Here is a 25,972-nt window from a genome sequence, read left to right as displayed (position 1 = left end):
AACAGCTGAAGAATTCCATTGAAGATACATGCTTTAGTGACTGGGCAGAAAACATGTGGTGCTTTTCCCCCTCCAGAAAATCTGTAGTTTTCATTAATGTAGCTATTCCCTCCACTGACAGAGGCCACATTAATATCAGTGATAATGCTGGCATTTGTTTAGTGTTTTAAGATTGGAACATTTTAGATATCATCTCATTTGTTCTTCCCTACAACTTTTTTTCACTTTATTTTTTATTTTTATTAAAGATATTATTTGAGTTTTACAATTTTCCCCCAATCTTGCTTCCCTCCCCCAACCCCACCCCACAGATAGCACTCTGTCAGTCTTTACTTGGATCCAATTTGGGTGTGATGAGAGAGAAATCATATTCTTAAAGAGAACAGAATTCTCAGAGGTAACAAGATCAGACAATAAGATATCTGATTTTTTTTCCAAATTGAAGGGAATAGTCCTTGTACTTTGTTCAAACTCCACGGCTCCTTATCTGGATATGGATGGTACTCTCCTTTGCAGACAGCCCAAAATTGTTCCCAATTGTTGCACTGATGGAATGAGCAAGTCCTTCAAGGTTGAACATCACTCCCATGTTGCTGTTAGGGTGTACGGTGTTTTTCTGGTTCTGCTCATCTCACTCAGCATCAGTTCATGCAAATGCCTCCAAGGTTTCCCTGAAATCCCATCCCTCCTGGTTTCTAATAGACCAGTAGTGTTCCATGACATACATATACCACAGTTTGCTAAGCCATTCCCCAATCGAAGGACATTTACTTGATTTCTAATTCTTTGCCACCACAAACAGGGCTGCTATAAATATTTTTGTACAAGTAATGTTTTTACCCTTTTTCCTCATTTCTTCAGGGTATAGACCCAGTAGTGGTATTGCTGGGTCAAAGGGTATGCACATTTTTTTGCCCTTTGGGCATAGTTCCAAATAGCTCTCCAGAAGAGTTGGATGAATTCACAGCTCCACCAACAGTGTAACAGTGTCCCAGATTACCTACATCCCTTCCAACAATGATCATTCACCTTCCTGGTCATACTGGCCAATCTGAGAGGTGTGAGGTGGTACCTCAGAGAAGCTTTAATTTGCATTTCTCTAATAATTAATGATTTAGAGCATTTTTTCTTATGGCTATGGATTACTTTGATCTCCTCATCTGTAAATTGCCTTTGCATATCCTTTGACCATTTGTCAACTGGGGAATGGCTTTTTGTTTTAAAAATATGACTCAGTTCTCTATATATTTTAGAAATGAGTCCTTTGTCAGAATCATTAGTTGTAAAGATTGTTTCCCAATTTACTACTTTTCTTTTGATCTTGATTACATTGGTTTTATCTGTGCAAACGCTTTTTAATTTAATGTAATCGAAATCATCTAATTGGTTTTTAGTGATGTTCTCCAACTCTTCCCTAGTCATAAACTGTTCCCCTTTCCATAGATCTGACAGGTAGACTAGTCCTTGATCTTCTAATTTGCTTATAGTATTGTTTTTTTATGTCTATGTCCTGTAACCATTTGGATCTTATCTTGGGTTTATCAAACAGCAGATTACTATAATCCTCTCCTGCTTTTACACCTAGTCTATTCCACTGGTCCACCACTCTATTTCTTAGCCAATACCAAACAGTTTTGATGACTGATGCTTTATAATATAATTTTAGATCGGGTAGTGCTAAGCCACCTTCGTTTGCATTTTGTTTTCATTAAGCTCCTGGCAATTCTTGACTTTTTATTTCTCCATATGAATTTACTTACAATTTTTTCTAACTCATTAAAGTATTTTTGGAATTTTGATTGGTAGGGCACTAAACAGATAGTTTAGTTTTGGTAGAATTGTCATTTTTATTATATTAGCTCTCCCCATCCATGAGCAGTTGATATTTGCCCAGTTATTTAAATCTGATTTAATTTGTGTGAAAAGTGTTTTATAATTGTTTTCAAAAAGATTCTGAGTCTGTCTTGGCAAATAGACTCCCAAATATTTTACACTGTCTGAGGTTACTTTGAATGGGATTTCTCTTTCTAGCTCTTCCTGCTGTTTCTTGCTAGACATATATAGAAAAGTTGAGGATTTATGCGGGTTTATTTTATAACCTGCAACTTTGCTAAAATTGCTAATTGTTTCCAGTAGTTTTTTAGATGATTTCTTGGGATTCTCTAGGTAGACCATCATGTCATCTGCAAAGAGTGAGAGTTTTGTCTCTTCCTTCCCAATTCTAATTCCTTCAATTTCTTTTTCTTCTCTAATTGCTGATGTCTTCCCTACAACTTTGAAAAGTCATTCCTCTTGTTTTCCCCCATTTTGCAGGGGAGAAAACTGAGGTTTAGAAGAGCTAAGCAAGTTTCCCAGGGCCACATAGCTAATCAGTGCCTGAGTCAGGATTTAAACCCAGATCTTTTTGATTCTAACACAATACTTAGTTTTCATAAATAGCTCCTTTTGCAATAATCTCATTAGTTAGCTTTATACTATATATATATACACTATTTAAGATCCTTTCTTTTACTAACATCTTCCTCTGATGTCTTTTTGTGGTGTCTGTGACCCCTAAAGGTGGTGTTGATGGTTCTGACAGATCCAGCTAGGCTGGAAAGCCTCTACATATGGACTTTTTTTTTAATGCAAGGCAATGGGTATAAGTGATTTGCCCATTGTCACACAGCTGAGTAAGTATTAAATGTCTAAGGCTGGATTTGAACCTAGGTCCTCTTGATTCTAGAGTTGGTACTCTATCCACTGCACCATCTAGCTGCTCCTACTTGTGAATCTTTTGATGAACTATTGATGAAGGAACAAGCTAGATAAATGTAGAGAAGATTATCATGAAAGGTTGTTCATTGATGAATATTCTGGGAAAAAAAAAACAACTCATTTAACCATTAACTAAGATTTGGAAAGGGTATAATAATTTGAGAGAGTCAGAGTAGTATAGCAAATAGAGGTGCTATTTAGAGTCAGGAAGGCCTGTTTTTTGATACCACTTTAGATATTTACTGGCATTGTGAACCTAAGTCAGTTACTTAATCTCTCTGAGTTCCAATCTCATCTTTACATATAGATAATAATAGCACAGATCACTCAGGGTTGTTGTGAGAATCAAATGAAATAATATAAAGAACTTTGTAAACAGGAAAATGCCATATAAATGCCATCTATTTATTATTTCATTGTTATTATTAATCTTATTGCTATGATCTGCCTTGAAAGGAGTAGTCATATTAGTGAAAAATTACAGGTTGTTTGAAGTATAAGCACCATGTGCTCAAACCGTGGTAAAAGCCTGTAAACATTATAAGTAAGTGCTGACCAGGAAAAATGGCATCAAAATGATTCTTCCCTCATACAACAGGGAAAGGTAGGCACAGGGAACCACTCAGATAAGGAAACTTCTATTCATCCCTCTTTTGTAACTTAAAGTTTTAGTGAGATGATTAGGGCAGTGGTCCTGGGACCCTTGGGGATCCTTGAGACTTGCAAGGTCAAAATTCTTTTTATAATCATGCTAAGATGTTTTAATTTTTATTTGGTAAATATTTATTTATTTTAGGTTTTTGCAAGGCAGTGGGGTTAAGTGACTTGCCCAAGGTCACACAGCTAGGTAATTATTAAGTATCTAAAGATGGATTTGAACTCAGGTCCTCCTGACTCCAGGGCTGGTGCTCTGTTCTTGCACCACCTAGCTACCCCTATTGTGCTAAATAAACAAGAGTTCTTTTTTTAATTTATTTTTATTAAAAATATTATTTGAGTTTTACAATTTTCCCCCCAATCTTACTTCCCTCCCCACTCCCACGGAAAGCAATCTGTCAGTCTTTACTTTGTTTCCATGTTGTACCTTGATCCAAATTGGGTGTGATAAGAGAGAAATCATATCCTTAAAGAAGAGACAAGAATTCTAAGAGGTAACAAGATTAGACAATAAGATATCTGTTTTTTTCTAAATTAAAAGGAATAGTCCTTGAACTTTGTTCAAACTCCACAGCTCCTTATCTGGATACAGATGGTATTCTCCTTTGCAGACAGCCCCAAATTGTTCCCGATTGTTGCACTGATGGAATGAGCGAGTCCTTCAAGGTTGATCATCACTCCCATGTTGCTGTTAGTATGTACAGTGTTTTTCCTGGTTCTGCTCATCTCACTCAACATCAGTTCATGCAAATCTCTCCAGGCTTCCCTGAAATCCCATCCCTCCTGGTTTCTATTAGAACAATAGTGTTCCATGACATACATATACCACAGTTTGCTAAGCCATTCCCCAATAGAAGGACATTTACTTGATTTCCAATTCTTTGCCACCACAAACAGGGCTGCTATAAATATTTTTGTACAAGTAATGTTTTTACCCTTTTTCCTCATCTCTTCAGGGTATAGACCCAGTAGTGGTATTGCTGGGTCAAAGGGTATGCACAATTTTGTTGCCCTTTGGGCATAGTTCCAAATAGCTCCAAATAGCTCCCAATAGGGTTGGATGAATTCACAGCTCCGCCAACAGTGTAATAGTGTCCCAGATTTCCCACAACCCTTCCAACAGTGATCACTATCCTTTCTGGTCATATTGTCCAATCTGAGAGGTGTGAGGTGGTACCTCAGAGAAGCTTTAATTTGCATTTCTCTAATAATTAATGATTTAGAGCATTTTTTCATATGGCTATGGATTGCTTTGATCTCATCTGTAAATTGCCTTTGCATATCCTTTGACCATTTGGCAATTGGGGAATGGCTTTTTTTAAACAAAAGTTCTTTAGGTAGAAAAAAATCTATAATTTTTTGTTTTTGTTGCAAGACAATCACTTGAATGACTTGTCCAAGGTCACACACAGCCATTAAATGTCAAGTGTTTGAGACTGCATTTGAACTCAGGTCTTCCTGGAGCCAAGGATGGTGCTCTATCCATTGTGCCATATAGCTGTCCCTACTCCTCAGTATTTAAGAGTTCTGAGATCAACAAATTTAGGAACCTCTCGCCTAGTGATTTGCTTTGGGACATGCAGCCAACATGTGTCATATATGGGACTTCAAACCAGATCTTTCTGTTTCTGAAATCAGTTCTTTATTCCATACATCATTCTGCCTCTCAGGAATTCTTATGGAGAAAATGCTGACTCCCTTGTAGGAAGAAAAATTTAGAATTATTTTTCAGCTGCATCATTTATACATTCATATCCCCATAAGATCAATTGATATTTTCAAACCTGTGATAACAAATTGTAGATTTTGCAGGGAACAAGATTATAATGTGTTTTTTTTCAGGGTGACAGTACTCTTCTGTGAGTGCAGTTTGTTTTTGTTTATTTCAGCTACAATATGCATATTCTTCATTTCTATCTCAGGCTGTTTGTTAGACCTGGAAAGGAAGATTCATCATCTTTCAGTGTTTGTAGTATTGTTCTCTACCAGCCTGGTGAGCATGTGTGGGTCATCTCTCAGTGTCTTCATTGTAAGCAAATGCTCCTGCATTGCATCATGTTTAAATAAATTGAGTGTATTCTGTTTTAACATTGACCAAATATTTAAAAGATAAAATGGAACTCATTTTTCTGTTTGACTACCCTCCTGTTTCTACACATGTGCATCAAGAAATTATTGCTTGAGTGTGATACATAACGTGGATTATTTTTGTCTTTTTCTAAGAAAGTTGCACTAATTAATTGGATTAACTACTTGCTCTCCTCTTGAAAATGCCAAAAATTGACCCTATAACCAAAACCATGGTGCTTTTAAGTTCATCTCAGGGCTCTATTTTGGTGAGGCATTAATGAGAATGAAATGGTGCAGAAACTGAGCCAACTAATGATAGAAATTTTTTTTTTGTTGTTGACAGCATACTGTAAGAACTCTGTGGACGGTCTCTGGTACTGCTTTGATGACAGTGATGTACAGCAGTTGTCGGAGGATGAAGTCTGTAAGCAGACAGCTTATATACTTTTTTATCAGAGGCGAACAGCTATACCATCTTGGTCAGCCAACAGCTCTGTGGCAGGTGAGGCTAGCTCAGATTTCTAGAAATTGTAGTTTAGGTAAATTTTTTAGCATAGAAGATTGACTTTTGGTGAAATACCCCTCAGAAGGTATTTTCTTTATTTAACTTATGATCCTGTTGGGTTAGTTTTTCTATAATATTGCAGCAGTCTCAAAATTACTACTAATCAAGAGATGAGAAAAGAACAAACAATCCACAAGAAGATGATCCGATGCTGGAAATGGGGGAACCTGCTCTCATATCAAAAATATGAGGATGGGGCAATCACAGAAGTTTGGAAACCTGTAAATGATTTGACTAAGGTTAATAATGGATTTTATAGTAAATCATATCTTGTACTATCTTGGCACTGAAGGAACTCCTCTTTAAAGTTGAGAGTAGTTAAGAAGGAATGAAAAACAATATTATTTCTTCTAGAAAGAAATAAAATGAGGGAATTCCTTATCCCAAGAAGAGTAATATTGGTAGAAAATTAAGATCATAGGAATAGTAAATAAGTTTATGGGTGATGGAACCTTGAGTTAGGAAAGCAGGCTAAAATTTTAGAGGGACAACAGTTAATTTCTTTATATAATAGCGGTGAAGACACCCATACTTGGTGCCTATCAGAAATGGAATATTTATCTGGATACACCTTTGGGATTAACTTTCTTTGATATTTCTTATGCTCTTATGATTCATGAACCAAATCATGATTTCTAGGAAACTTCTTGGTATATAACAGTAGTTCCTGCCTCCAGGACAGAAAAATATAATATGAGTCCCTAAAATTTTGCCCAAATGGGATGTTTATTCACAAAGCAATCATTCAGGTTAATTATGAATATAGAAAATGGGCTTCCCCCCCCCCCAGGATGAATGCAGTGGGAGTTAATATTACCTTATTCTCTAGAGGACCTTCGTCTATTTAAATACAGAACCCACAGCTTATAATATGTGCAAACTGGCACCCTCCAGTGTAGCAATTCTCACAAATATTTGACTTGATTGAGACTTAATTTTGAAAGGCAACCTGGTAAACCTAGGGAAGCAGTATAATGCCATAAAGAAAATGGGGAGACAAACCTGGGTTTGAATGTTGGTTTTTCTCTTGACTACTTTTATAATCTTGGATGAAGTATTTCATCTTCCTGGGCCTCAGTTTACCAATTTGTGAAATGTAGATGGAGGAGAGAACCTCTACAGCTCCTTCCACATTACATTTGTGATCCTTTGAATTTCAGGCATCCTGGGGTAGTTTCACAGATTATCAGTGACTATAAAAATTGCACATTAAAGTTGGTCTCCTAAAGTAGTCATCTCTCTTTTACTTCAATATCTCCAAGTAACTGGAAACTTGTTACCTCTCTAAGCAGCTCATTTAATCTTTGAGATTCCCTATCCTGAGCTTATATACTTATTGTGGGGATATGGAGTGTTCAAGGAGAACTAACACCTTTGTTGTGTGGGCTTGTCAAACCCTTTTCAGTTCTGCTAATCTACCTTTGGTATCCACCTGTCACCCAACAAGTTTAGCATATGTAGCAGTTACGTCCTAGTAACACTGTCTTGCCAGATGGGCTAAACCAGATACAGGGTAACCAACATATCTCAAGCCATCAGTGACTTAGGGGAATGTCTATCCTAAGCATGTTAAGACTTTCTTCAATGGAGTGGATAGATGAAAACAGTTTGTTCCAATGGTCACAAAGTTGGCTGAAGAAGACACTGGAGTGCTAAAAGCTTGGTCAAACCTCAAAAATGGCATCTCAGGCCATCACCAGAGATACTGATTTTTGTTCTGCCACTGGATTTCTATGACTGTGGAAGAGAGAGTGAGGTCGATGACTGTGCAACTCTGCCTCACTTAAGTCCAACTCACTGCAAAGTTAAGACATCATCCATCATCCACTATTTTACCCCAGCATCATGATATCATTGGTCTTCTTCAAAAATGAAGGAGGAATGACAGTTTTTAAATTGTCTATTCTTATACTTAAATCTGTGCCCTTGTGTTTATGTTTTGATGTTTGCTGTGTATCCTGTGTCAAGGAGAATAAGTCATGGTTATGATAGATTTAGAACCCTTGAAGTCATTTAGTCCAACTCCCCTTCATTTTATAGTAGAAACTAAAACCTAGAAAAGTTAATGGGTCGTGTGCAGCAGAACCAGGATGCCTGCCATTTAATTCCTCTTCTATATGAAATCTTTTCAGATACTTGAGGACAGTTATCTTGTTGTTCCCCCTTATTCTTCCTCATTCCTTCAGATTGATCCTCCTCTGACAGTTTTGAATCATCTCACTTTCCCTATCTAGGTCTTACCTCCCTTTGTATATGAATATATGAATTAATATATGAATAAATGATTAAGTCTTCATATACCTGTGAATTAAAAAAAAGGAACCCATGTTAACAGCCTTGAAAATGAAAATCACTTATTTTGTAACTGCCAGAAATATTACCCTGGGACTATGTTCTATTCAACTGACATCTTCTCTTAAATTTAAATTTTACTTTATGAAGCATTAAGGATTGTACTTGCATTATTTATAGCTAAAAATGATATAATATGTATAGGAATTGGTTCCTTTCTTAATTAGTCATAATGTACTGTTGCCTAAAAGGCATCATTCTGGTTTCTGGTGGTTAAAGTTGAACTCCAATGGTGGGAACATCAATAATTCACTTGTGATTAATCAGCAGGACTTATAGGAGGTCCTTTAACATGTAAGTGGCCACATGAGTCTTCTCTGATCCCAATTCTCTGCCTTCTCTGCAGGTTCCACAAGTTCTTCACTGTGTGAACACTGGGTAAGCAGGCTTCCAGGGAGTAAGCAAGCCAGCGTCACTTCTGCGGCTTCTTCCAGGCGCACATCTCTGGCTTCACTCTCAGAGTCAGTGGAGTTAACTGGAGAAAGAAGTGAAGATGATGGTATGTATATGCAGAGATGGTTTAAAGATGGTATCAAGCTGGGATTCTTATAGGGCAGCTAGATGGCACAGTGATAGAGTGCTGGGCCTCCATCTTCCTGAGTTCAAATCTGGCCTCTGACATGTACCAGATTGTGACCCTGGGCAAGTCACTTAGCTCTGTTTGCCTCAGTTTCCTCATCTGTAAAGTGAGGTGGAGTAGGAAATAGCAAACCACTCTAGTATCTTGCTAAGAAAACCTCAAATGGGGACACAGAGAGTCAGACACAACTGAACAATTTTAACAACAAAGAGGTTCTTAATCTGGGACATATGTGATATCTTAGGAGTCTGTGTATAGATTTCAGGGGTTCCTTGAATTTTTGTTTTATATATTTAAAAACATTATTCTGAAAAATGGTCCATAAATTTCACCATTCTGTCAAAGTGGGCCTGTGACACAGAAAATGGTTAGGAATGTCTAGTTTGTAGTTTCTCAGGTTTGAGGGAACTGAGACCAAAGAGCTCACAGACACAGGCATGGCAGAGTACTTTGATATCTGATGATGTTAAGCCACAGGTTCTATCAATAGGATAAGGTGTCCTTCTCTTCACCTTGGGTATCTCTACCCCATATTCCATTCTTCCTACTTTTGTGATAGACTGGGTTGCCAAAGAAAGTGGCATCATTGCTATTTGGTATTGTTAATAGTGTTTACAAGACAAATGGTGGAATTTTTATAATAATAATAATAATAATAATAATAATAATAATAACAGAGGCAGTATGGTATAATAGTTGGGGCACTGAATGAAAGGTCAGAAAGACCTGGTGTTTGAATTCTATCTCACATACTTATTTATTATCTGAGTGACCCTGGGCATGTTATTTAAACTTTCTATGCCTCAGAGTCCTCATATTTAAAAATAAGAGGATTGAACAGAGTGACCTTTAAAGGATCTAAATTTGTGATCCAATAACTCAGATTTATAGAGAATTTTAAGGTTTGCAAAATGTTTTTTTCATATTATTTCATCTTTATAACAACACTGTGATATGATGCCATTATCCTCATTTTATAGATTATTTATTCTTTCTTAATAATTTTTTTATTTTTTTTAAGGCAATGGAATTAAGTGTCTTGCCCAAGGTCACACAGCTAGGCAATTATTAAGTGTCTGAGGCTGGTATTCCTGACTCCAGGGCCTGTGCTCTATCCACTGCTCCACCTAGATGTCCGCCCCCATTTTACAGATAAGAAAATTGTAGTTTGAGAGAGGTTGAGCAACTTCTCTAGGGTCACATCAAGTAATCTAAGTTTAGATTTAAATCCTGATCTTCCTGACTTTCAAACTGTCTATCCATTTTGACACACTGCTTGCATGTCATGGAAAGGATAGTTTGGATGAATCATGAAAAAATGGACTCCAGTAAGCCTTCTTTGTTTCCATTTTTTTCTTATTGGTTGAGAAGTCATTAAGTTTATTTTGGGGGGGATGGCAGGCCAGAATATTTATCTTCATACTCAGATATATCTTTCCCCCTTCATCTATCCATCATAACAAGTCACTCATCATAACAAAATATAAAAAAGTAAGAAGATGGGGGTAGAAATCAGTTTAGTAATACTAATCAATATCTCCATTCCAATTATCTGTGAGTTAATACTTATTCTACACTTGGTTCTAACTTTGTTTTCTTTGCTTTTCTCAGGTGGGTTCTCCACACGACCATTTGTAAGAAGTGTCCAACGCCAAAGCTTGTCATCTAGGTCTTCTGTTACCAGTCCATTGGCTGTCAATGAAAATTGCATTAGACCTTCTTGGTCCCTGTCAGCTAAGCTGCAAATGCGTTCTAACTCTCCATCGCGTTTTTGTGGTGACTCTCCTGTGCATTCTTCTGCCTCAACCCTGGAGAAGATAGGAGAGGCTGTAGATGATAAAGTCTCTATCTCTTGCTTTGGTAGTTTAAGGAACCTCTCTAGTAGCTATGTGGAACCAACTGAGAACCAGAGCAGGCGTGAACATAGGGCAATGGGTAGAGCTCCTTTGGCTGTCATGGAAAGTGTATTCAGAGATGAATCAGCTACCAGGAAAGTGAACTCAAGTCTTGCTGTTACTCAGAGCAAAAGTTCCACACAAGGGGATCGAATACACCCTGTTTCAGATCCATTTGATAACAACAATCAGATTGCTTATGTGGATCAGAGTGATTCTGTTGATAGCTCCCCAGTCAAAGAGACAAAAACCCCAAGTGGTTCTGGCTTACTTGTGGAAAAGTCAGAAAGCACAACTAAAAAGTCCCCTAGCTCCAAAGGGGTTTCTGAGCCAGATAAAAGCCTGAGGAAAGGGAGGACAGTCTTGGCTCGCCAGGAATCATCTCTTTCAAACACATCCCCCACTTCTCCTGTTTCCTTAAAAAGTTCTGTAAAGACTTCCCGTTCCAGAAGCAAAGTAGAATCTTCCCAAGTCAGTGGGCGACATGCATCCCCTGTTCCTGCTCAGTCCAAAAAGGAGTCATCTACAAAATCCCAAGACAATGTAGCTGTTCAGCAGAAGCAAAAGTTAGCTTCGTCTCCAGCTTCTATTTCTTCCTCTACAGCTGCCAAAAAACCCCCTTTGGGCTCTTCCACCAGGGGTCCTTCCTCTACTGGAAAGAGTAGGACTTCAGACCGAAGCCTAAGCCGGGAAGGCTCCAAAATAAGTCTTGGTTCTGACAAAGCCAGTGTCACATCCATCTCCAAACCAAATTCCCCTCGGGTGGGTCACTCTAAAGGAGGGGAGAACAGAATGGATGGAAAGCATGTTAGGAGCTCCTCCATGGCTAGCCTGCGGTCTCCCAACCCAGTCATGAAATCAGGTTTGAAGAGGGACAGCAAGTCAGAAGATAAGGGACTGTCCTTCTTCAAATCAGCTCTGAGGCAGAAGGAGACACGGAGATCAACTGATCTTGGAAAAACCGCGTTGCTCACCAAGAAATCAAGTGGAGGTTCTACTAAGTCGATTAGCAAGAATATGGTGGATGAGAAGTCAGAGAAAGGCAGCCAACCACCATCCTCTCAGCAGCCAAATGCAAATACTGTTTCAAAAGAGCAGTCTGCTTCTAAGGATTCTACTTCTGTAAAACATTCCTTGCTTTCTACCCGCAGATCCAAGTCTTCCCAGCTAGATCCTGGAAATCCCTTGTCTCCTAGTAGCAAGCAATCTGCTGAGAAATCTTTAAAAAAGTTACCTTCTAGCATGCACACCTCTGCACGGCCCTCTCAAAAACCTCAGTGAGATTTCTGCAAACCAGGTGTTTTATCTGTAAAGACATTTATTTATTTAGAATTGAGAACTCTATTTTTGTGCCCTTTCCCCAATATTCCCCTCCTCCCTTGCTTTTGTTTTGTAATTTTTGGTTCATGTGCCTAATGCGTGTGTGAGGAGAACTAAACTGCAGTGTGTTGAAGTTGTCTCCTTATTCTGCCATCAAACCAAATAATAGCCATAGGCAAAGAAAGCAAGTTAACTGGAATAGTTATAAAAAGCATAATCCTGGACTGCCTCTTAGCACTTGTGCATATTTCTTTCTAGTGAAATGCCACAATTTTTTGTCAGACCCTAGGGTTTTGAAACCTGTGAACCAGTTATGCTGTCAGTAGTTTATGCTCTGTAGAACTGTGAAATAATATTATTTTGGGTTTTTTGCCTGAGCAGAAATTATCCTCATTGATTTGTAGATTGTTGTCTTGTTGGTAAGAAGTAGAAGCTTACAGTGAAACTGAGAGACTGTTGCTTCTTCTGCTCTTGCCCCAGTCTTCAATCTTTTTAAGGGGCAATATTTTAACACTAATGTTGTTTCTCAGGTATATACTCAGCTAGTATAAGAGGGATGAGCATTAGTGAATGAACTGAATATAAAGGTAACCTTTCATGTGTGAATGTATGTAATTTTCTCTTATCATGGATGTAAGCTTTTTGAGATGTAAAGAATCTTTTGTTTCTGTCATTTTGGTGAAGATGTGTGTATATCTTAGCTAGCTATCCCTTGACTCTTGGATATTGTGCTAAGAGATGGTGAATTGGATAGCAAGAAGCTAGTCAGTATCCATTCCTCCCCCCACCCCCCATTGGAGTTCTGAAATATAGCTACTTATCAACACCTTCTAAGTTACCCTCATAATATGGTTTATTTTTTTTAAACTGGAAACATATACCTGGTAGTGTGAATGGTGCCTAGATGATGTGTAGATGTACCAGTTTCCCTCTTTGCCTGCCATTCCTTGTCTTTAAACAGAAGAATCAAATCTTGCCTTTTGGAGGTATGCTTCTGTTTCTCTTTCTCTCAGTCCAATGCCAAAAGTTAGCAATCCAGTATTGAGGCTTAGTGTAATAAATTATTAAATACCTTTTTTAATTTTAATTTTTTTTGTTTTTTGCAAGGCAATGGGGTTAAGTGACTTGTCCAAGGTCACACAGCTAGGTAATTATTAATTGTCTGAGGTCAGATTTGAATTCGGGTTCTTCTGACTCCAGGGCTGGTGCTCTACCCACTGTACCACCTAGCTACCCCTTAAATATATTTTTTAAATGTTTCTTTATAAGGTTTGATTTTTAACCATGTTTTCCAGCAAACAATTATTCTCCCTTTAGATTACAGATTTTATTCCCCTTGACTCTCCTTTTCCAAATTTATACTCATAAAGTTAAGACCTATTCTACAAGGCAACATATTATTACCTTTCTTTCAAAACTGAAACATTGCTCACCTTGTCTCAATTTACAATGCTTACCCGGATGCAGCATTTATTTTCTTAAGTTGTATAGATATATCATCTGACTTCATGCTTCTCTTCTCTTCCTTATGAAAGTTGTATAATCTGGGTTCTCTGTGAAGCAGACATTATCACTTTGCAACAATATAGAGTGGGATGTGCTATGTTTCATGTTCATGTAGTTTTCAGTTTGCATGTTTCCCCATATCATTGTTTTTCCAACCCGTAAATTCACTCAACTTTACTTGAACTTCAAGTATTCAGATCCATTTGTACTCTTTCCCGCTTAATAACTAGAGCAAATAGTTTTATTCAATCCTGTAATAATCCTTACTAAGCATTTTTTTCTTTTTTGGTTTGGGGGAGGATGGGGAAATGTTGGACAAAGTTGGTATCAGGCTGCTTGACTTACAACTGCTAATTTCAACTTCAAGGTGACTAATAGAAGTGGAAACTATTCATGTAAGGGTGGTCAAAAATCTAAACCCTTGCAATATTTAAATTTTTTTATATTCAGCCTTGTGAATATTTCTGCAATGTTCACTGTATTTCATTTATCCTGACCTTGTTAGCAATAGCACTCTGCCTGATAGTCCCAGTTTGATTGTCATTTCTTAGCTTTTAGTATAAGCATGTATCCAATGCCAAAGCAGTGTTGTTCTTTGTTCTCCTGTTCTTTGGCTTCTGGACAAACTCCTTTTGATGTTGTCATGACTTTTATTGAGATTTAGAGTTTGCATTATTACCTTTCCCCAGAAAAATGTTTTTAACCCATTGTGATAACACTCCTTTCTAGCTAGGGCATAAGATGTGACAATGTCTAAGAGCCGAATAACTTCTCCTTGAAGTTCCCATTTCTTTGAATATTGGGCAGTTTTGATTTTGGAAGGGTCACATCACCAAAACTTGTAAAGCAACTTTTAGAGTAGTTACAAGAATTTTTTTTTCTTTGCAAAGGCAATGAGGTTAAGTGACTTGCCCAAGGCCACACAGCTAGGTAATTATTATGTGTCTGAGACTGGATTTGAACTCAGGTACTCCTGACTGCAGGGCCGGTGCTCTATCCACTGCGCTACCTAGCCGCCCTAAGAATTTCTTTTTGAAGGGATTTGTCAGTTACCAGTGAAATAGTTAAACCTGAATAGAAATTTCTAGAGAGAAATTTAAATTTAAAATTTTTTGTTGGTTTTGTATATGAATGAAAAAAATCCATAACCATTAAATTCCAAGAGATGATTGATTTGAGTTCAAATGTAGTTTTTCATTGTGTATTAACATTATTTTGCTGGTAGGACTGATTCTCTTTTCTCTTTTTCAGTTAAAAACACATATAATTATGCTTTCAGGAATGACTATGCCATTGTCTGACATTTTGATGCTATTTGATTTCCTTTAATTTTCATGTTTGATAAACAGTGAAAATTTGATGAAATAACAGAGATTTAATTATCTTAAACTACTGCATGCTTTAAGGACACCAAACAGTAAACATAGAGAAAGGATAGAAAATTGTTGTACCCAAGGATACATTGCCAAAATACTTCAAGTAATGACTTGAATAAGTTGGTTAAAAATAAAAACAATTCTGTTTTTGCTTTTTTTTTTAACATGGGTAAGATTTTTTTTTCTATTGATATTTGAATGAGGTTCTTGCTCATTTATTTAGGTGAACAATTATCTGTTGATCATCATAGTCTTGTGTTTATGAGAGCTGTTTACAGAGGTGTGGTTGGAAAGAATTATTGCCTGGTAAACACAAAGAAATCACTAACAAGTCCTATAACTAGAACAAATTCATAGTATTTTTATTATTGTCATTATTATTGATATCTTTGGCATTGTTCACTTTGAGATAGAATTGGAAATATACAGATTCTTCTCTCCTTCCTTTTGATAAGGAGACATGATGGTAAAGAAACATTGTTTTTCATTGTCTGTCTTTCACTCTCATAAGCCCATTCTTTACTGCATGCCCTTTTCCTAATTCTTACAGCAACCTTGTGCCAAGTCAATAACAATTATGCTGGACACATATAAGTGAATGTTAAAGCATTTGTGGTTTGGTAAATGTCTGTAGTCATTTGAAAGGCTGCCTTGAAATTTCTTATTCAATACATAAAATAAATTGAAAGGGATATTTATGTAAAAAAATTTTTGTAAATCCACTTCTCAAGTTAGCTTTACTTTAGCTCAGGGGCACTTAGAGTGCAGCTCATGGACCAAAAGGAGTTCATGCATGCAGCCCTAATTGGGGTCTTCCTCTCTACTACAGAAATCAGTTTTTGTAGCTCTCATTGAATTAACTTGTTCTAGGAAGGGAAGTTTGTTGTTGTGACCAATTCTCTTTTATAGAATAGTTGTGCCCAATTTCATTTTATGGAAAAGTAGATGTAGTTCTCATTTACCCATCTGACTTCCCATTGGTTTAACTCTTCTGCAGCCCAACAATGAAGCTCTTTAGATTCCTTACTTCAGAATTTGGTTCTTCCATGTTTTAGATGAATATATGGTTTTATTTTTGGAAAGAGAAGAAAACAAAACCCACTTTTCTTCAAAATTGTTTCCAAGGTAAAAGATGTGATAAAAGACTGCAAAGGAACAGCTGGCTACAGCTTTTAATAGAAAGTGGAGCACCAAGGAAAGAGCTCCTTTTTTTTTCCAAATAGGGAAACCATGGATTTAAAGTGTAGGTTTTCATTTGGTCTCTAAATTTCAACCTATACATTGCTTTTTTAGATCATTGGGTAATTAAGGATTTTTTGGAGGGGGAAGGGAGGGATGTCTAGTTCCAAAGTTGTAGTTCAATGATAAAAAGAAATTAGTATTTCTGGGCTGGATTTTAGGAATAGTAGTTACTAGTATATGCAAATCATAAGCACATTTTCAATGAAAAAAAAAAAAGACCAAACCCAACAACAACTCCTTATACTATGTGAGGCACTTTGAACTTGCTTTAGTGATAGAGCTGAGAATACACATTTTAATGACAAACTGGTGCCTATATCTTTCTAAACATTTAAGTATATGTGTCATTCTGCAAGGTTTTGGTACCTTTTGTTCCCAAATGATTTGTTTTAACTAAGTCAGACCATATGCTTTAGATGGAAACCTGACACTGATTACAGGATGTCTAAACTGCCTCCACTCCCCCACCCCACACCCATTCCTTTCTCCCACACATTCTATTTCCTTTTATTCAGTTCCCAAAATGTAGAACTCTTGGCTTTCCACAGCTGTAATTTGAGCATGACCCGCCATTCCCATACCCCACCCCCAAGTAACAAGAACAATTCTGCATGGCCTTTATCTAGTGCTGCATCCTGAATGCATGCTCTCATTAACTATGCAAGCAACTGATACGGACCATAGATAGCACTAACTGCTTAAAATGAGCTATTAGATAATGGAACTCTATTTTTGAATTTGTTGTTTTGTTTCCTATATTACCTGAGTATCCATATACTCAGGAGCACGTATATGGTTTCTTGCTTTATTTTGCACATCCTTGACTCTTTTTTGCAGAACTTTTGGATTACTGACAAGATTCATGTGTAAGATTCCTAAGTATTTCTCAAATAGGAAAGGTATTGAATATGTTGAAATGACAACATCCTTGTTTATGTATTATACTGTGGTGTCTAGGTAATCTCCTAATGTGTCCTCTTCTCTAAGTAACCTGCCGTTTTTCTATAGGATTTTAATCATTTATATCTTCTATATGACATCATGATCTCAATGAGAGACAAAAGCTTCTAGCAGCATTGACAATTTAAAAAACCCAATACAAACCATGCTTTTGTAGAATTTTAGTGCTATTTGAAGCTGATATTTCCAGCCACCAGATCTAATAGGACTAGAACTATGGTGTTTATGGCAGTACTGTACAGTGAATTTGAATCCAGAATAATCTCCCATTTATTAATTCATCTGGTATAGAAGTTTGAGGCTTCAAATCTCTCTGATAAAAGGCTTGGTAAGGAAGAGCCTGAAGTACTAAAGGGAAAAGAGCAATGAACTCAAATTTAATGGCATGCAAATTTAAGTCACAAGGTACTTGTTTGCTAGAAGGGGCAGCATACTGGAGGACTAGGTGTTCTTAGTGGCCTTCTGTCCTTGTCTATATATAGCACATAGAGACCCCCATTGGTGGGGTTGTGAAATTCTCTTGAATAATAAAGTGATGAAAAGCTAAGACCGTCTTTGAAAAGCACATCAGTAGGTGGAAGAGGATGCCTCTTAATACCAAAATCCTTTTCATAGTGAGCAATTAAAATTAAAATTACCAGGCTGCCTGAATATTGCTCTTGAACTCTTTCTCTATTGTGGTCCTTTGCAGGATAGCAGTTTCAGGAATTCTTCCTAGTTTAAAAGCAAATGTGAAGAGTTTTGTTTTGAACTGACATTCAATATAATTTTTCCCCTTGTAATTTTTTAAAAATATTTCTTGTGGTATTTGCCAATTGACCCTAGATAATTTGGCTGTACATACGAGGCAATTGAAATTTAGTTTTAATCTTTGGTGAGCCAGAAGTACTGTGGATGCCTTATAATAAAGCCAATTGCAAACTTAGCTGTTTATCCTGTGGAGCATTATTTTGCAGACAATTGAAAGTCAGGATAACCTTTAAGCTTAATGCAGAGGAAGCCAGTAGCACTCAAACATATCTGTTTAAAACACATCCAGAATGCTGCTGGAAGTATGCTTAAGTCAAACTCCCTTGAGAAGTTTGAGTAGTGAATTCTGTAGGTGACCATGAAAAAGCAGCATGGAATTGTCCTAGGTGCTATCTTGAAAGCTTTGGTGACATTACACTAAAGGGAAAATGGCTAGAGTATTTTTTGAAGATAAAGTCATCCTTTGTGGCCTTTCAAGTGCACCATACAGGATCGCTCACCAACTGTGCCTCACCATTGGTTAAAATTGAATTCGGATCTCATTGCAAATATAGTTTCTCCACTGAAGTCAAACTTCAGTTTTTACACTGGAATTTCTACAGTTCTTCTCAAAGCTGCATGTCATTGTCACTGTACACAAAAACATTTTGGTATAGTTCACACCTTTGATATTGGCTTCTCTATAAATAATTTTGAGTTGTACAGTAATCTGGAAAGCAGGATGTCTTTATCTGAGGCTGGAGGAAACATAATTGTGCCGTAAATTTTAAATTATTGAGGACAAGTGCATGAGACTGTGTCAATGCCTCCTGTTATTTATTTGTATGTTTTATTATTCAAGGTGGATGCACTTTTAATATGCAGAATTTATATTTTTATGTTAAAACATTTCCTTTCTGAAAGAAGTTTGAATATTACAGTATGTAGTTGGAATTAAGAGAAAAGTGGAAAATGTAATAAAACATTAAATTTATTACATGATGTCCTGGTCAAATCCTTTCCTCTTTCCTCAGAAATTTACAGACATCTGCATTTTTGTATTGATTTAAGATCTTATATTTTATAAAATGAAAACAAATCTTCCTCTTTCTCTCTCCCCTTTGACTTTCTTTTTAATTTCCCCCAGTCTACTGTCTACCCAGCTTCTTCTTTTCTCCTTTCTCCTTCTCTCCCCTTTACTCTCTTTTACTTCTCTCTTTCCTTTACTCCACTTCCCCTACTCTTCCCTTCTTTCTTCACTTCTCCTTTCCCTTTCATTACTCCTTTCTTTTCCCCCTCCTCTTTCCCCACATTTTCTTCTTTCTCCTGTACCTTTTTCTTCTTCATTCCATTCCCCCTTCATTCCTTCCTTTCCCTTCTTCTATGCATATCCCTTCCATCTCCCTTTTCTCTTACCTTCCTTAACCCTCCCCTCTATCCCCTCCCCCTCACCCCAACTTCCTATTCCTGAGTCTTCCTAGTCTTTCAAAATACAGACTCAGCCTGGCCTTTCAGCATTTTTGGTGTGGTTATATTGTCAATAACCACTTGAGGGCACTAAAGTTCTGCACAATTATCAAATGTGCCCTATAAGTACCCAGATCGTAACAGTTGGTTTGTTTTTTGGTTTAATACCCTTGCTGCTTCAGATTGAGGAATTAAGTACTTATGTGCATTTAGCAAATGAGTACAGGGTTCAGTTTGGGAAAGAGCTCCAGGCACATCTTGCTTTTTTCTACCATATGTTATTGGGAAAACTCATCACAAACAAGATGTGTTAAATGAATCATATTCACATAGGAACAGTGTTATAACTGAGTATTGCATTTCCTCATCAAGAACTTTGGATTAAATAATGTTTTATGGCCAGTGATATGTCATAAAAGCAACTGTACATTAAAACAAATCTAGATCTCTTATTTCACTGATATGGGGAACTCCATCCCTGCAGAGAGGCAACTTTTCTATAAATTTCAGTCTTTAATAGTTCAATGGAAACAAATAAAGTATTAAATGACCGGCTATGGTCACATAGCTGATATGTAGACCAGGCAACACTTAGATTCCAAGATCTGATTGGTCCCCTCCCATTCTGCCACATTATCTCTAAAATAATTTTAAGCCTCTATAATTTAAAATAGCTCATTTATTCCCTAAATTCCAGAAGAGATATAAATGTACTTGACGCACTGATTACACAGTATCAACATATGTATTTGTCTTAAAGATTCTTTTTTACATAGAAGAAACTGATACTTAATAATTTTGTTCTTTTTGAAATTGGATTGGGTTTACTCAAAGTAGGGTCCTTAAAGATATATACAGGAAAGTTTTAAATGATGCTTTCTTTTGATCTACATTTCTCTGTAGCAGACAGAAGCCCAAATGGTCTCAGTAGCAGGGTATGAAGAGTACAAGATGAAAAGTCTGAATACCTGGGGTTAGTCTAACAAACTGACTCAGGCAAGTCACCTCACCTTTCTTTGACTTCACTAAAACCAAGTTTTTGGACTTTGTCTTTTCAGTCCTTTCTTTCTCTACATGAGATTGATCTTGAACTTCATCATTCAGAAATAGACCATAATTATTGACTGATGCATTTCCATGGCAGGGGGCTGTCAAATCAGATCAAATAGAGAAATTGGCAAAAACTTTGCTTATCCAGAGTTTGCCTGGAATTGGTTCAGGAGAAATGAAGTTCATTTAAAAAAAACTACCTAGTTTCATGAGATTTTTTAAAACTTTTCTTCCTGTTCTTTCTCCTTATTGGCTCCCATCTTTTCAGCCTGGCTTAAGATGCTATAAGAGTCAGTAATAATAAAATAGTGATAATAACTAATAGTAGCTAGCATTTCTTTTTTAATTTAATATTTTCCCCCAATTACATGGAAAAATAATTTTTAGCACTTGTTTAAAATTTTTTTTGGGTTCCAAATTCTCTGCTTCCCATTCCACCTTCATTGAGAAGGTGAGTAGCTAGCATTTCATTAACACCTTAAGACTAGCGAAATACTATACAAATCTTGTTATTTTATCCTCTTAACCCCAGGAGGTAGGTGTCATTGTTATTTACCTTTTACAGATGTGGAAACTGAGATATATAGGTTAAATGAACTGCTCCAGGATCACATGACTTGGAAGTATCTGAGGCTAGATTTGATCCTAGGTTTTCCTTAATTCACAGTAATGACTAACCCTACATTCAGTAAGACTTGGATACAAGTTCTGCTTTTGACACGTACAAGGTTGTGTGTGATGGGGTAAGCTATCACAGCTCACAACTCATAAGCCTTAGAAAAGATGCTGACCTGCTTTATAATGGGAATTCCTGATGAAATCACAGGTTTGGACAAAATAACACAACCAGCAAGTGTAAAATGATCCTAAAGTGACATTGTAGAATTGGTCCTTAGAATTTTGAGCTGGAATGGACCTTGGGATCATCTTTTTTAATGTCTTCATTTTATAGATGAGAAAAATGAAGACCAAAAATCAAGATTTATGATCACATAGACTTATGGTTTCCCACTTTGGAAACCCCACTGTAAGGGGTTAAATGACTTGTCCAAGATCACAAACATAGTGTCAGAGGTAGGACTGAAACTAAAATTCAATTCCAATCAGTGCTCCATCTGAGGAAAGTATCCAGACCAGCCATCTCTTCATTTCACATCTGGTGGGACTTGAAATTTCTCTATCCACCTTCTGTGCCTTGGTATCTTCCCTTTCTCTTTTCAACTTCCTTTTGTGTACTGTGAGCTTCTCTAGGGCAGGGTCCGCTTTCTTTTTTGTATTTTATACCCAATGCTCCTAACAATATTTGTTTAATAAATATTTATTGACTCATTTACTATTGTATTAGCCTGCCTAGCCTTATAAAGTTAGATGATCTATATGAATATATTTAGATATTTTGTTTTAAGCTGCAGCACCTTACATATCTGGGTAGTTAGGTGGAGCAATGGATAGAGTACTGGAACAGGAGTCAGAAAGACGCTAGTCCCAGTACTCTATCTATTTCCCCACCTACCTGTCCTATTAATAATTATTAGTTGAATGAAGTTAACATTTTCTATTAGTAGTTTAGCTATATGTTCCTAATTATCTAGACAATTAGTTGCCTATGAATGCCATGCTTGAATTTATTGTTATCTACCTCTATAAAACCATAGGCAAACTTCCAGGCTAGGTCAGAGGACTTCCTCTGTTATCTAGATTCTTGGTGTTGGTGCCTTCCATCTATCTATTCTCCTCACTTTTCCCTAATGGTCTTAGCCCTTATAGTCCTGATAGATGACAGCTTGTCCTCTAGTAGTATTCATGTCATCCTAGTTACTGTCTATCTGCTAGCCCTAACACTTGAGCATAAATAATAAATCAATCATCAAGTACTTATTAACTATCTAAAGGCTTGGTATTGTGCTTAGTACTGATTATATGAGTCAAAGAATGAAGCAATCCTTATGCATAATGCTTTGGAGCTAGCTTATCTACTTGGTTCTAGCTTCATGAACTTGCTCTGTCCCTAAGGACTTGAATGTGGTTTATCTATAGACTACAGATTTAAAGTGTCTGCAAATTCCACTATCTATAGGAGTTACCAAGGAGTTACTCCAAGGAAGGCTTTCAAAAAGTATAGAAATGTTGTAGGGAAATTAAAATATACACAGCACTTATTTTCCCAAGTTGAAATAATTAAGGGGTGACTAGGTGGCGCAGTGTATAGAGCACCAGCCCTGAAATCAGGAGTACCTGAGTTCAAATCCAGCCTCAGACACTTAATTACCTAGCTGTGTGGCCTTGGGCAAGCCACTTAACCCCATTGCCTTGCAAAAATCTAAAAACAAAAACAAACAAACAAGAAAAAACCAAGTTGAAATAATTCGCTCTTTCTGCTCTTTCCAGTATTTTATTTTTACTATCTTTAAGGACTTCTGAAAACCAAAGTTTCATCCATAATGAAGCATTCATTTGTTAAGCTTAACTTTGGATTTGTCCCATCATCTACATGCTATAAAAGGTGGAAGAGAGAAACAAAAGAAACTGGGTTACATGGTACAAAGGATGTGACATTTTGTTACTGAAGGGATGTATTTCTACCCCCTAAATACTTGTTCATTTCTTCTAGGACAATTATTGTTTATATTAATCACCCTGTTGACATTTCCATGGTATCCTTGCTGAAAACATTTATTACTGCCAATCTTATCTTTTTAGAAGTGCCAGGACTCTTGTGCCCCTTTCCAGTCCTTGCTCTTGGTTCTCTGTTTTCTCAGATGATCAACACTGGATAAAATGTTTCCCTCAGAGGATAAGAGTGACTAGACAGGGAAACTGAGAAGGAAAGATAATAGGATCACTTTTCCATCTTTCTTAGTCTTATTTAGGCTCCACTGTCTTCTCTATCCTGGACTTTATTGAATCCCTAGGCTGCCTGAGGGGTTTAGCAGCCCCTGAGGTCTTAAGAAGAACCCTTCAGGAAAAAGGCTGAGTAGGGTACCAAGTTGGCTTTATACTTTAGTCCTTTCTTTATCTTCTCTCACTCCTTCCTTCAACTGGTTGGCAGTTTTCTCTTGTGTTTTTATAGCTATTTTTTTTTGGAGGTAGCCAGTTTTAAGTGACATGTTCAGGATCACACAGTATGTGAGTCTGGATTTGAACTCAGCTCCTCCTGACTCTAGGATAGGTGCCTTACTCTCTGCAACCTAGCTCCTTCTGTTATTATTTTTAAAAAAACAGATTTTTATTGATATCCTTGCTTTTAAATTGTCTAGACTGCTCTCCCTTTATCTTTCTCCCTTTTTCAAATAGTCATCCTGTATAACAAAGATTTTATTTTTATTCATTTAGTTTTTTATTTTTAAAGATTTTATTTGAGTTTTGAATTTTACAATTTTTCTCCCACTCTTACTCCCCTCCCCCCATGGAAAGCAATTTGTCAGTCTTTATTTTATAACAAAGGTTTTAAAAAAGAAAAAGAGGAAGAAAAAATACAGCAAAAAAGAATATTTTCAAAACCCCATACTGACAAATATAATATTTCACATTTGTGAACCTTGATCTTTGCAAAGGAATGTGGAAAAGTATCTTCTCAACTGTCTTCTTTGGGATCAAGTTTCTTCATTATAACTTTCTAACAGTCAGTTTTGATAGTTTTATGTTTGTTTTTCCATTCAACTTATAATGTTGTATTCTTATATTTTTCCTGACTCTACTTACTTCATTTTGTATCATTTAATGTAAGTCTTTCCATTCATTTTGTTGTTGTTGTTTGATCATTTTAATCATGTCTGATTCTTCATGACTTTATTTGGAGTTTTCTTGACAAAGATACTGGAGTGGTTTTGTGGGGACAAAAATCATCTCAAATGATTAAAAGAAAAACTGAGGCAGAGTTCTAAGCCAAAGTATTTTATTAAAGGGATTTGGTTCCCTCTAATGAAGTGGATCCCAGAACTTCCTCAGATCCTGAGATGACCCCTCTTTCCAGTACCTTATTTGTATAAAACTTAATACCAGTTTTATTACCTGAACATTCAAAAGAGGCTATACAATGTACAAAATCCCATTGGCTGACATATGACATATAAGGTAAAATAAGCTAAAATTGTATGTCAGTAGGGTCACAGAGTAAATGAGGCAGGGAATATCTCTCACAACTAGGTGGTCACAAGATGGATGGTTTTCTCCTTAGGTTCGGCAAGAGGAGATGGTGGAGCTATACATAGCTTCTAAGAACATATGAGGGGGGGACTTTCCATAACATGATACCCATGTTTGGTTTGGTCATGAGACTGATCAAAACAGGATGAAGATATTTGTGTCAGCATTCTTGTGGTTATGCAAGTAAGTTCCATAGCTGATAAACAAGTAATGACCATTATATTAAATTTGAGTCCAATTATAGGACCCTTCTATTAGAACCTATATTCCTTCATGACATATAAAATATGGATTAATATTTTGCTTATTCTCATTCCTATAATGAATGACATGAGGAAGGACTGAGGGATGGAGAGAGAGAGAGAGAGAGAGAGAGAGAGAGAGAGAGAGAGAGAGAGAGAGAGAGAGTGAGTCGAATTTGCCACAAGGCTTTGAAAAACAGGTTTATGAGGGAGAAAAGGAATGATAAGTTATGGTCTAACAGGAATGTCAGAATATGATCAAGAAGCAGAACACTTTGGTAATGGTGAGAATCAGGGTGTGGTTATCTCTGTTCATGGCTATGGTGGAATAGGAAAGGGAACATACTTGTGCCAGACACTGTTAGTTGTTAAGTTATTTTTCTGTTGTGTCCGATTCTTCATGACTCCATTTGAAGTTTTTTGGCAAAGATACTGGAGTGGTTTGCTATTTCCTTCTCCATCTTATTTTCCAGAGTAAAGCTACTTGCCCAGGGTCACACACAGCTACTATGTATCTGAAGCTAGATTTGAACTCAGGAAGATAAGTATTCCTGACTCCAGTTCTGGCACTCTATGCACTATAGTGTCTCCCAGCTGCTGACATTATGCTAAACACTTTACAAATCTCTCACTTCATCCACATAACAACTCTGTGAGCCCATTTTGCACATAGTGGGTGTTTAATGTATCTTTGAGTTAAAATTTGTTGAATCATTAAGGAAAAAATGCTTCATGTTTTAGTTCCCTTGGTATTTTAGAAAGAATAGGAAGAGAACAACAGACCTCAACCCAGGGGTGGGAATCTCAACCACAGACAATGGCAGAAGTGGGAACAGAATCCTGAACCACCAGTTCCACAGAATAGAACTGATGTATAAGGTCTTGACCCAAACCCGATCAAATGATTTCTTTAGTGGCTGCCAGTATTGAAGCTGATGCTCCTGAATTTGGCTTTGTAAGATGTGGTAGTTAAAAGCAGTGCCAATTTAGGCTGAATTGACCTGTAAATTCATGAGTGTAAGTTATTAAAATTGATATTGCTTCTGTTTGTGGTTTCT

The 25,972-nt window shown here is 36.8% G+C and overlaps 1 protein-coding gene across 2 annotated transcripts in view; it reads left to right on the top strand.

The window, feature by feature from the left end:
- Positions 1 to 25,972, top strand: part of USP31 (ubiquitin specific peptidase 31) — a 170,307-nt gene that overhangs the window by 131,651 nt on the left and 12,684 nt on the right. The window contains exons 14-16 of one of the 2 annotated variants that reach the window (XM_074196228.1): positions 5,828 to 5,986; positions 8,748 to 8,900; positions 10,593 to 12,173. In XM_074196228.1, coding sequence (XP_074052329.1) covers positions 5,828 to 5,986; positions 8,748 to 8,900; positions 10,593 to 12,157 — 1,877 coding nt within the window. In that variant the 3' untranslated portion in view covers positions 12,158 to 12,173. Of the gene's footprint in view, positions 1 to 5,827; positions 5,987 to 8,747; positions 8,901 to 10,592 lie in introns of both variants that reach the window. The other variant, XM_074196227.1, reaches the window with a different exon arrangement.

The sequence above is a fragment of the Macrotis lagotis genome, chromosome 8, assembly GCF_037893015.1.
Source record: "Macrotis lagotis isolate mMagLag1 chromosome 8, bilby.v1.9.chrom.fasta, whole genome shotgun sequence".
Taxonomy (NCBI): Eukaryota; Metazoa; Chordata; class Mammalia; order Peramelemorphia; family Peramelidae; genus Macrotis; species Macrotis lagotis.
Note: the sequence above shows the minus strand (reverse complement) of the source record. Positions and strands in the feature narration are given on the sequence as shown.